This window comes from Oreochromis niloticus, linkage group LG18 (assembly GCF_001858045.2).
Source record: "Oreochromis niloticus isolate F11D_XX linkage group LG18, O_niloticus_UMD_NMBU, whole genome shotgun sequence".
NCBI classification, from domain to species: Eukaryota; Metazoa; Chordata; class Actinopteri; order Cichliformes; family Cichlidae; genus Oreochromis; species Oreochromis niloticus.
In genome coordinates, this window is record NC_031982.2 from 1,136,010 (window position 1) to 1,148,904 (window position 12,895).

A 12,895-nucleotide genomic window follows, 5' to 3' on the forward strand; every position below is an offset into this window, starting at 1 on the left:
TCTTTTAGCAATTATTGTTTTTTTAATGTCACAATTCCAACCCTGCTCCTTCACCCGGGCTTGGACCGGCAAAAGTGACCCGAAATAGGCACTCTGGTGGAGTTACTTTGTGTGTGTGTGTGTTTATAAGTAGTTTTAAACCTTGTGATCCACAAAACAGCATAAGAGTAAAAGAAGAACTGACTGCGTTACAGTCAGTGCGGGAGCAGCGGCTTCGCTCATGCGCGATTCATTTGCAGTTTGGACGCATACTGTAGGTGTGAACATCTCCTGCCCTGATAGCAGCTGGGGGAGGACTATCCTCCACCTGTGAGCGCTTTGGAACGGGCGAGGTGCCCACGGCAGCACCCGCTGCTTGTTGAGAGTAAAAGCAATACGCGCTTTCACGTCAAAAAGTCGTCATAAATAAGTCTCCAATAACACCAGAAAAAGTCGCCAGATTTGTCGGTAGTCACTTTTTAGAAAAAAAGTCGCTAAGGGGGTTTGAAAACTCGCTAAATATAGCGACAAAGTCGCTAAGTTGGCAACACTGCGCTGGGCTGGCATGTAAAAGGGCATTTATTCCCTTCAAGGACCTGAAGCTCCATAAAGCACCCCTCCAATAGCCAAACCCATCTGTTCTCTGATTGGATAGTTAAATTTGTGATTGACATGACATTGGCCAATCAGATGAAAGCAAGAAAAATAGGGTCAAAATTCGTACTTGTAACTTCAAAAATGAGTGCAGAGTTTCAGAGGTATTTTTTGGCTAAGTCCACACACAAATCTTTTTTACACACACACAAATTCTTTTTACACATACAAATCCTGATTTACAAGTACAAAATATTTATGACCACAATTTGAGCCCATAAAAATGTGAACATTTCAAGGACCAGGACAGTCTGGCAATCCAGACTTCCGCTGAACACGTGGGTGTTTACAGCTTCATCTTTGTGAGACTAGTCCTACAGCATCATGACATCACATGATAGCATCATGGGAAATGCAGTGATGGAAGGGTCCCAAACTGGAAACCTTACAGCCACACACATACATAAAAATGATATAGGTACTGTCCAAATTATCTCACAAATAACAGAAAATATGATTTCGACAAAAAACACAGACACACACAGATTCAAACACACACACACACCAGTGCTAGGTGCTGTGGTCTTCTTACTCTGATCTCGGCCGTCTTGGCAAGGATTCTCTCATCAGTCTCCGTGATGTCGGTGTCCCTGGGAGATGACCAGCAAAGAAGACAGGAATGTTTAAGGAGGGATGAGAGAGAGCATTCGTTTTTCCAGTCTGCTTTTCCTTCATCATGCCCTCCTTCCCACGATCCCTCTATTTTTTCCTGCTGTACTGCTGGCTCCTCCATTGCTGCCCCTCTCTAGCTGTCGCTACACTGCAGAGGAGGCGGAGCTCCCTCTGTTAACGTGTCATCGCCTGCACGCACGTGTGTGTGTGTGCTGGAAAATGCACACAGGCAGACTGCACCAGTGTGGAAGATGAGTCAGACCAGAGAAGAAAAGGGTAGAGCAGACTTATGCATCCATGGAAGAACGCCCATTCCTGTACAAGTCTCCATTCTTCATGTTTTTCCTCCTCCTCATTTTCCTCCCATACCACTGTTTCCTTCATGTCCTTCTCTATACTCTCCCCCTCTCCATCACCACTGGCCTCTGCAGTATGATCGGTTCATACACAACACACAGTGTGTGGGTGTGTGTGTGAGAGAGAGCCATCCATAAAAATCCTAGAGCACAGCAGCAGCAGTCTGCACCGGCAATCAATATCACTCAATATTCATTCTGCCCTACTTCATTAGCCAACCGCATTGGCGTTTTCATCAAATAGTTTTCAAGAGCACAAATACAACTATACAAGCAAAACCAATGTTCTTGGGTGAAGGGGTACTCTGAGAATAGGTGCATTGCCATTTTGTAGGTACTACTCAGATCATCAGCTACCTCTCATGTATTTCTGTGTAGTTACTCCTGAACAGCTAAAGTTTCAATAGAATGGTGGCTTTATCTCCCACATTGTTTGTGCACTTAATCAAAATAGAGCTAGAACGAAGCACTGTAATGTGCTATCAAAGTAGAAATGCAAAATTGTTCAAGTATGTACAGTTTGGATGCTGCTCCTCTACAAGCAGAAACAGGTAGGGTAAAACAGTTTATCAGCCAATAAAATGTCACCGTATTTGGAGTAAATAACTTTACTTTGTGTGATTAGCATGTTTCGGGATTAGGTTAACCTGGAACTCCTTTTCTCTCAGTTCAAGCTAAGATTTAGTAACTGATTTGTGCTTTTTTGATTACTTTGAATCAACTGTGTTGCCTTCTGACCAGAATGAAAATCGCAGCCATTTCACATGTAGAGAAACAATGAGGTGACAGAAAAGAGATAGGACCACATCAGAGACACAGATGGAGGAGGGGAGATAAAGCCATAGGACAGTACTCTCACTGTTACCATCAGAGGCTTGCAGATGGTTCAGGCAGAAAACTGAAAAGTGCACGATAAAAAGCAGAGGTGCTTTTATTAACAACAGATAGTGCCATCCTGGAACATTTGCTCCCTTCATGTCAGCTGCTCAGCTGCACCCACACTACATGCTTAGGAATCCTGTGTCATGATAATTATGTTCCCAACAACAACTATGTCATTTGACATTCTTGACACAGCATTCATAAGCATGTAGTGTGGTAGTGTTGTCCTGTATTTTCAGTGTACTAGTTATAGAGGACAAATCATTTTTTCTAGCTTTGCTACTCTAAGTAGTCACGCATCATCACAGTGACACCCCGGGAAGTGAAAGGAAGCTTCTAATGTTGTTTCCTTCCACTTAAAACACTTTAATTGTTTTGGAACATGATTTAATTTAATTTTTGTTGCTCACCTCTACTCCAACCCTGCTGCTAACCCAACCACAACCTGATGTCATTAACGCGAGAGAACATAATTTCTTGTATTGTCCTTTTACTTTGTGTAGCGTAAAAATACAATGTTCCTTTCCTTCACATTCTCCTAATTCCTGAAATTATAGCCAAGGCTATCTCAGCAACTGACTTTAACTAGCTAGGCTACAGTCACTGCAGCTTAATCACTTTGACTGATGGTTTTTAGTTCTTATGAGTCTTCCATGGTGTTTTCTCCATAAATAATTAAACCCTTTGTGGTACAAGCCTAATCAAATGTGATGTAAAATGTGTAAGTGACTGTAAGTTATAGTTTACTTGTCAATTCATCAGCACTTATTCATTTGAGAAGAAGTTTCACTGTGTGAGGAATTTCTAATGTACAGCTATCCACTATCTACTATGATTTGTGCTGCTGTCCATGACTGCAACTAAAGTGGTCTATCTAATATTCACACATATTCTGATCGATATATTGGAGAGTAATTTGGGCGTAGTAGGTTGCATAAAGATGAGCGAGTTCAGTGTGGAAGAACTTGCCTGGCCTCACAGAGTGCTCATCTCAACCCGACAGACCACCTTTGGTATGAATTAGAGACTGTGAGCCAGGCTTTCTTGTCCAACATCAATGCCTGACCTCAGTTCTAGAAACACTTCTAAAAGAATGGACAAAAATTCCCACACACTCCTAAACCTTGTGGAAAGCTTTCCCAGAAGAGTAGAAACACAAGGAACACAAACTTGGAGTAATTAGGACCCTACACCACCGGGCAGAACTTGTTCCCTCTAAGCCTGAAGGGAAAAAGAAGGAACACACACATGTAAAGAAAGCACTGAAAACATGTGGTTATCCTAACTGGGCGTTCATAAAGTCAGCAAAGAGGCACAGAAAAGAAGATCAGACACCAGCGAGGGAGGATAAGAAAGACAGACGCAACAACGTTGTCATCCCCTATGTAGCCGGTGTATCAGAGAAACTCGGGAGAGTTTTCTCCAAGCACGACATCCCAGTGTACTTCAGACCCAGCAACACACTCAGACACAAACTGGTTCACCCGAAAGACAAAACTCCAAAACACAGACTGAACAACGTGGTGTATGCTGTACAGTGCAGTGAGGAATGCCCAGACCTCTACATTGGAGAGACCAAACAGCCACTTCACAAGCGCATGGCACAACATAGAAGAGCCACCTCCACAGGACAAGACTCAGCAGTCCATCTGCATCTTAAGGATAAAGGTCACTCTTTCGAGGATGCCAATGTTCACATATTGGACAGAGAGGACAGATGGTTTGAAAGAGGAGTGAAAGAGGCCATCTATGTCCACTGTGAGCGACCATCTTTGAACAGAGGTGGTGGTTTACGACACCAACTGTCTGCCATCTATAATCCAGTTTTGAGTTCCCTCCCCAGACGCCTTAACACCCACTCACATCCTGGGCCATCTGACCTCAGGAAATCACATGATAGGGTGGGGCCAGGTTTGACAATGAGCTCACCCGAAACCCTGGCTGATTAGGTCCCACACCCGCTTTCACACCTTGGCGCATGTGATTAGAGGATCACCAGGGGGTCCTTTGTCCCTCCTTGGGGGGATACTCCCACTGGGTTTAAATCTGGGACTCTCGGCCATTTGACCTTAGAACTGAAGAAGCTTCTCGGATGAGAGGTGAAACGTCTTCAAGCAACTCAAAGAAGTCCAGACGCTTTTCTTTGCAAACTCCTTTGACTACGATGACCTGGATGACTGAGAACCTTCACAGACAAGAGTAGAAACTGTTATAGCTGCAAGGGTGGCCCGCCATCATATTAAACCCTATGGATTAAGAATGTCACTCAAGTTCATATGTGTGTGAAGGCAGATGAGTGAATACTTTTGTGTTTTATCTGAGATGTTAACAATTTACATCACGGATCAGTTGGCTGCAGTCGTGAGATCTCAGAATCTGCTCTGTGAGCAAAAGAGTGACAAGATCACGGAATCGACGGCTAATAACATCATGGAGAAACTTGCAGCTATCCAACGGGAGATTGAGAGACCAGTGACAGAGTGTTAAAAACAGCTTGAAATTCTCATGAGTTGTTTGCAAAAAGAAAAATCACCATCGTAATGTGGCTACCCCTTCGGCGCCAGCTGTGGGCTCAAGGCCGGAGCTGAACAAAACACCCTGATAACGACTGTGTTGAGTCTGTTCCTTCCCATCCCATGCAAGGCCACCTGGGTTGGCTGGAAGACTGTTTACTTAGCCTGGCAGGGCGAAGGACACTGTCTCAGCTGAACTATGGACACGCACACACATACATATACTGATACTGATAAGCACTCACTGACGCATCACCCTCCCTACCCAACGCCACCTCCAACGCTTACCTCCCCTCTGATGTGGACATCGGGTCAGTTGGAGGCGCAGTCGAAGATTACAGCGGTCCCAGATCAGATGTACACACTGGAACTCTTTCCCATGTTGCTTGTCTGTGTTTATTGTGTTATGGTGTGTTGATATCTGTGCATTCCTGTATTATCCTTTTGTGTTACATATTTCGATGTTTTTTTCCTCGCTACCTGGCCTGACCTGTCTCCCCAATGTGATGTTTGTATTGTATGTACAGTTGACAAGGTCTGTCATCTTGGTTGTGGGCAAAAGACTTGCAACTGACAAATAAAGGCTATCTCATCATCTCATTTAAACATAACCATATTTTTTAAAAAGGGGTTTTATATACCCATTTCATAAATACTTGTAAGTGTTCCAGTTGCTTTGTTTTCATGTGGATTCAAACACACATTTGTGAGTATGTCAAAATTAGATATAAATTAGTTTTTACTTGATAATAAAACACATGTTGCAAAAAAAAGATCTAAATCTTTTTATTCTCAATCTAAATCTGCTGCTAAAACTATTACAATGCTGTTATTTGTTGTTGTAGCTACTACCAGCTACTAGAAAACTGATCAGTTGCATTAGTGGGTTATTTATCACCAAGAACATTAAATTAGTACAATTAATTTCACTTTGATCTGCCAAAGTCGCCTCCACATCCCCACTGTCAACTGTCAGCTGTTTGTCCCATTTCTTCGCTCCGCTGTTACATGTGCAAAAACAAAGAGCATTTCTCATTACGTGTTAGCATATTCACATTCTGTACCTCTGGGTAAGTATGTCAGGATATGCCATATACATAGTTATAGTTATATATGTAATATTATAAAAGCGTACTACAAACTACTTGCCTAAGGACTGGAGAAATATGTGTCAGTCTTCTGGAGTCTACATTAAAGACAGAAATGGAAATGAGCACTGAGCCGCAGAGAGTAAGTATTGCTGTTTTACCCTCCATCCTCGGGGGTTCTCGCTCGCAGCGTCCTCCGACACTCCACAATAAATCGCATCATTGCTGCAGCAGCAGTGTTACTGGCCGAGCGTCAGCCCAGCCTCCTCACTCCTTGACTGAGCGGTCACTCCTGCGTCAGCAGCAGACACTTAAGGAAATAAACAGGACTTCCTGTCTGACCTTTCAAAATAAGACCAGGCCGTGACAAACCTGAGCTGGATTTTGGCTTGATAAAACAGCACTTAAGTGTAGAGTTTGACATTTGGCTGCCATGACTGTCCTCCCAAGCAGCCCACCTATTGTACTGATTCCAGTTCATGCTCTTTGACCCTGACCCACAGCTGTGGAGAGTTACAAAACGTCTCTCATATGAGAATTTTTCTTTAGTCTTGTTGGGTCCACAGAAGTCTCCACGGTGGTTTTAGAGCAACCTTTGTGTCTCACTGACGCAGGATCAACAATGCTGTCAAGCGAACTGTCATTTTCATCACTCTCATACTGCAGGCTTACTTGTTGTTCCTAGAGTATTTAAAAGCAGAATGGGAGGCAGAGCCTTTGGCTTTCAGACCCTTCTTCTTTGGAACCAGCTTCCAGTTTGGATTCAGCAGACAGACACACTCTCTGCTTTTTAGGCTTAAAACTTTTCCTTTCGATAAAGCATATAGTTAGGGGTGGATCAGGTGACCCTGAATCCTCCTGTAGTTGCAATAGGTGTAGGCTTCTGGGGGATTCCCACGATGCACTGAGTATTTCTTCTTCACTCACCTTTACCACTGTGTGTATAGACCTTTCTGCATTTAATCATTAGCTATTATCAATCTCTGGCTCTCTTCCGCAATGTGTCTTTTGTCCTGTCTTCCTCTCCTCACCCAAACCGGTCGCAGCAGATGGCCCCGCCCCTCCCCGAGCCTGGTTCTCCTGTGGTTTCTTCCTGTTAAATGGGAGTTTTTCCTTCCCACTGTCGCCAAAGCACTTGCTCATAGGGGGTCATGTGATTGTTGGGTTTTTCTCTGTATGTATTATTGTAGGTCTACCTTACAATATAAAGCACCTTGAGGTGACTGTTGTTGTGATTTGGTGCTGTATAAATAAAACTGAATTGAATTGAATTGAATTGAATCTAGCAAAATTTATTTTAAAGCTGACATTAAATTTTCGGTTACATTTTTCTTCCTCTGGCTCACCTACACCACAGTTGTGCACGGTTTAAACTCAAATGAGCAAAATTGTCCTTTATTCCACAGAAAATGATGGACAATTTTGCTCAAATTTAAGACATTTAATGGAATACAACAAAAGTATATCAAAAACTCAGTAAAAATAATCCTTGATAGTTGATGTGAAATTGTGTGTGTGTGTTTGTCTTAGTTACCATTTTATTTTGATGGTCTCATGTCTTGCGTGTTTGGTATTGAGTTTAATTCGCGCATCTCGATAATCCTGATTTGTCCACTTGTGTGTTCCCCAGTGGCCCAGTCTCATCTCCATCTTCCGCTGTCTAGTCCCCCTGTTCTCCTCTATGTAAGTTAACCCTGGTTCCCCGTTTAGTTGGGTTAGTTTAGTTTATCCAGTGTGTATTATTGTCTGTATTCTGCTGTCCTTTGTCACTCCCTGTAAGTGAAAAATAAAGCATATTACATTAGTATGAGCAAGATAAATCATCTTAAATAAGAGAAATGAATATTGTAATAAGGAACATTTTTAATTAATTTTTGATCAGAATAACCTAATGAAATATGAGCATAACTGTCCTTTATTTTCTGAAGAATACAGCAGTGGTTGAAGCTGAAACAGTCGCAGACATGTAGTGCAAGTGGCTGAGAAGAGGAATCAATTGAGAATTCCATGTCAGCCATCACCCATGATTTTTAAAAAATATTTTAATATGAGGTTATTGCATTCTTGTGACGTTTTTCAGTTTCAGCAGAATTGCCCCTTCATTTCTCTGGAACCTTGCAGTTGTTTGAAATGAAGCTATACAGACACGTAGAGTAGGTGAGCAAAAAGATGACTCCACTAAGATTTTCCTGTCAACTGTAAAACATGATTTTTTATGAATTTGTTATATGCTGTAATCATATTCCATTGAGCTTGTTAATTTGAGCCGAAACATCCTTTAATTTCTGCGAACTCATGTTGAGATGAAACTGAGTTTTTATGAATAATTTTGTGTGATTATATCATCAATATGTATAATAATTGAATTTCTTCAGTAATATTAGAATGGTCATTTACAGTAAAAGTGATTTTACAGTCCAGTATATCATGCTTGAATATTTGAATGAATTACAAAATTCATTCAACTCTTTTTATAATCATGAATCATGAATGAGGTGGACAGCCAGCAAAATTCAGAAGACGGGGTGTGTGACAGATGAGACTAGCACAACTGCTGAATCAGACACACAGAGGTCACACAGTCCGGAAGGATCTCTAATAATCCATCACAGCTTCATCGTCATCATCAGCATTTTTATTTATTTATTTTTTTAAATCCTGTCCTATCTGTCAGCTTTTGTGAACTGCCGCACCTGTAAGAAAAGCAAACATACAACACCTGGAACACACAAATTTGAAAATGCACAGATACATAAATCAACAATCTTCTTGTGGAGTGTGTGAGTGTGAGAAAGAGTGAGAATGTTGGGTGTGAGTGTGAGTGTCTTTGTCTTTGAAAATGAAGGCGGAAGTCGAAATAACCCCCCCAGGAGCCAAAGGCAGACAGAGGTGGATCCGGGAGAACCGGGCCAAGTGAGCAGGCTGCAGAGGAAGTGTTAGGTAAGTGAGGAGAGCTTTGCTGGAGTAATGTGAGACATAGCAAAATCTTATTAACAGGTAACATTGCGCCCCACTGAAAACATTTCGGCCACTATTTTTATCTGCCAGTTTATTCCTTGACAGCTTTTACGGTTACAACAATAGGAATTATACTTACATTCCAACCAACTTCAGTCTGGAGGACCAGAGTGGTGAAGTTCTGCACTGTTCCAAAAAATAGTAATGTCAAAGTATCTTACTGTATATTTTACAGTTTTGTACTGTTTTTCTAGAATATCATTAAATTTACACAGTGATTTTACATGTCAACATCATGTAAAATCACTGTAAATATAGTAAAACACAATTTATTTAATTGAGGGCGATCGTGGCTCAAGAGTTGGCAGTTCGCCTTGTGATCAGAAGGTTGCCGGTTCGAGCCCTGGCTCGGACACTCTCGGTCGTTGTGTCCTTGGTCAAGACTCTTCACCTACCGCCTACTGGTGATGGCCAGAGGGGCCAATGGTGCGATATGGCAGCCTCTCCTCTGTCCCAGGGCACGCAATCCATTATTATGTAAACTGTATATTTCTGTACATTTATGTATTATTATTCATATTATTCATATTACACCTTATTTATAAATCGTATTTCTGTTGATACTTCAATGCAACCAAGACCTTTACCTCTTTAAACTGTATTTATTATAACATTATTCAGTATAGTTCCAACAGCACCCCCCCCCCCCCCCCCACACACACACACACACACACACTGCACCTCTCAATGCACCTGCTAGTTAGATGGCATGTATGTGTATGTATATATATGTAAGTGTGTATGTGGAAATATGTGTGTGTATGCATGTACGGATGCAAATATGTATATATACATATATGTATGTATGTGCGTGTATGTTTGCAGGTGTATGTATAACTTGTACATATCTTTTCTTGTGTAAATGTAAATTTGTCTGTTATTATGTAAATACTTACGCTATTGTGTCCTCCACACACATGGAGAGATGCCAAACTGCCTTTCACTGTTCTTGTAACAGTGACAATAAAAAGCTGTTCTATTCTATTCTAGTCTATTCTATTGCCACATTCATTGACCTTGTTTATAGGTAATTTCATTGTTTAATCACGTTACAATGTTCCTAATTTAGTGTCTAAAAGCACTTGGAAAAGGCAGAATCCCATGTAAAATTAGAGCAACAAACTCTATTTTCATTACTGAAAGTAACTGTATTTTTATGAGGAAGTTATTTTCTGTTATTTTACGGTAGTATTTTGGTGAAAATCTATTGGAAATAGAACAAAAAATGTAATCAACCTCCTTATCATAAGATAACAAAAATAAAAATCATTCCATTTATAATACATCCTGATCAGACAGGTTTTAGATACTCAGCCAATAATGCACATAGACTAATAAATATAATAGTTGCTCTATCAACAAATTAGAAGTTGTCTCTTTAGATGCAGGCAAAGCATTTGACCAAGTAAACTGAAAGTCTTCATAAGCAGTTCAACATCAATTTGCATTTGGTTCATTTATCAGACTGGATCAACACTAGACCTGCATGTGGTTTAGTGTTGTCTTGCAGTTTCATGTAGAAACTGCATTTTGTGTTTACTCATGTTATCTTTGTGTATTATTTAAATTTGTTTGATGATCTGAAACATTTAAGTCAAACATGCAAAAAAAATGAAATCAGGAAGATGTGAACACTTTCACAAACTGTAAAGTCTCAATTTTCTCACACAGCACCTTCTTCCTGTATTTGCTTTGGTTGCTCCTGCCTCAGACACAATTGGCTAATGAGCGGACTAAACATTCTCATGTGCTTTGTAGTGAAGCATTTTGGTTTGCTTGGAGTTTACTTGGATTTTTCTCTGCGTGAAAACAAACTGAACCATGGGAAAAATTTGGAAAAATCAATCGGAGAAGGACTCTTTAAAATAATAAATGGTATTGAAAGTAGTTGTACAAAATGTTATGTCTGTGAGGTGGATATGAGCATTTTTTTCTGTAATGGTTAAAATTTTATTTGTGAAGAAATTCATGAAGTCTTTACTAGTTAAATTTAAAGTAATGCTATGCTCAACAGTGCTGTGACCTTTTGTAAGTCTGGCTACAGTGCTGAAGAAAAAACTTTTTTTAATGAGTGATAATAATAAAATGTTCTAGCTTTACAGAGGACTTTTTAATAGAACAACAAATTATTTTTCCAGGCTAAATGATTATCTTCTAAATGAGCAAGATGCCATTTCCTCTCCAGCTTATGCATTATCTGCATTTGAGGGTTACACTGAAGTTTTTTAGAGGAGCTACAGTCTCCAGAGTCATACACAGTGAAGCTGTAAAATTATTAACAAAATAATCTATCTCAATAATCGAGTTGAGTTCAGGTAGCTGCTCTGCACTATGATGGCATATGGCATTGAAAAAGACAACAGTGGATGAACTATATTCTTAAATTTAGTTACGGCACTTTCAGAAAGACACCTACTGTAATGAAAGGTATTCCCCACTGTTGTGTAATCCATTATTGTAATTTTAAATGTTGTTAGGAAATGAGAGGGGATTTCAGGGAATATTGTCAATAATTAAAGTGGTGGGTGGGTTTTTCACATTTTGATGAGCCAGTTGAGTCTAATAATAGATTAACATTGAAGCTGTCATTTTCATTATCTACATGGATATCACAATTATCCAGAATAATTATTTTATTTGAGGTGGGCATTAAATCAGATAAAAAGTCTGAAGAATTTAGACAGAAACTCTGAGTAAGGCCCGTTTTGGATGATAGATAAGAACAAATCAAACTGTTTGAGTTTTCAGCTATGGTTGACGAGGTTCAGAATTATTATCAAACAATTGTGTTTGCCCTTTTTAAATCATAATGTCAACAGAAACTACTCAAAAACCAGTTGATCTTAAAAAGATACTTCTCCACTGGTTCAAAAATATAAACCAAAAGATAAATGAACAGAGTGGTTACTAAGACAAAGTCTCTGACATACCACTCACTTTGTGGGCTCCTTGGTCATATGACCAAGGAGTGCTGCTCCACTCTTACCAGCAGAGGGAGCTCATCGATTGGCTATAATAGACTCACAGAATGAAGAACTGCTGTTACTAGGTGATCACATTTGTAAAAGGATACAACGTTCATGCGAGAGTGAGCTTTTGCAATATACTAGTGTGCAGTATGCAGGGTTTTTTTTTTAAATAAAAAAAAAATAACTCTTTAAATATAGAAGCTGTACAATAATCAGTGTGTCCAGTAACAGAAAAAGAAACTTTCATCCAAAACAAAACAAAGAAAGTTGTTAGCTTTAATTTGATCATATATTTAGTTTTTGGTTGTTTTGCAATTTAAACACTATTTGTTTTTGACCGCTGGTTGGAGAATAAATATTAACAATATATAATGTATATCCTGATTTTGAAACAAGGCACATTAAAGGTAAATTTGAATTTTGACACAACACAAATACATACTTTATCAATTAATATCTTCTTCTTTGCATTTAATAGTTTATGTCATATAGCAGCATAGGTCCTGCATTTTATATTCACTCTAACTTTCAACTTGCCCTTCTTAGATCATAAAAAGGTGATATTAGGAAGTTTTGTCATCAGTAATATTTTAACTGTGTAATGGAAGTGTGTACAAATGTTTCTCTCTCTCTGTCTCCCTCTCACACACAGACACGCATGCACACACACACACACACACACACACACACACACACACACACACAGACCTCCTCCCCTCCCACAGCTCAGAGTTGTCTGTTGATATGTGTCATTGATCCTCCATTCATTCCTAGACCAGCCCAGCTGTCACTCACTTCCACGTCAGTGCATCTCCAACGGCTGC

General features: G+C 40.0%; 1 protein-coding gene across 7 annotated transcripts in view; it reads right to left on the reverse strand.

Annotated features, from left to right (window-relative positions):
* The window catches only part of LOC102077612 (uncharacterized), a 51,331-nt gene extending 44,961 nt beyond the window's left edge, over positions 1-6,370 (reverse strand). The window contains exons 1-2 of one of the 7 annotated variants that reach the window (XM_025899999.1): positions 6,246-6,370; positions 1,166-1,223 (exon numbers count right to left, since the gene is read on the reverse strand). In XM_025899999.1, coding sequence (XP_025755784.1) covers positions 1,166-1,223; positions 6,246-6,307 — 120 coding nt within the window. In that variant the 5' untranslated portion in view covers positions 6,308-6,370. Of the gene's footprint in view, positions 1-1,138; positions 3,692-5,284; positions 5,330-6,245 lie in introns of those variants that run through there. The other 6 variants (XM_025899998.1, XM_025900001.1, XM_025900000.1 and 3 more) reach the window with 6 other exon arrangements.
* Between the last annotated feature and the right edge of the window lie 6,525 nt (positions 6,371-12,895).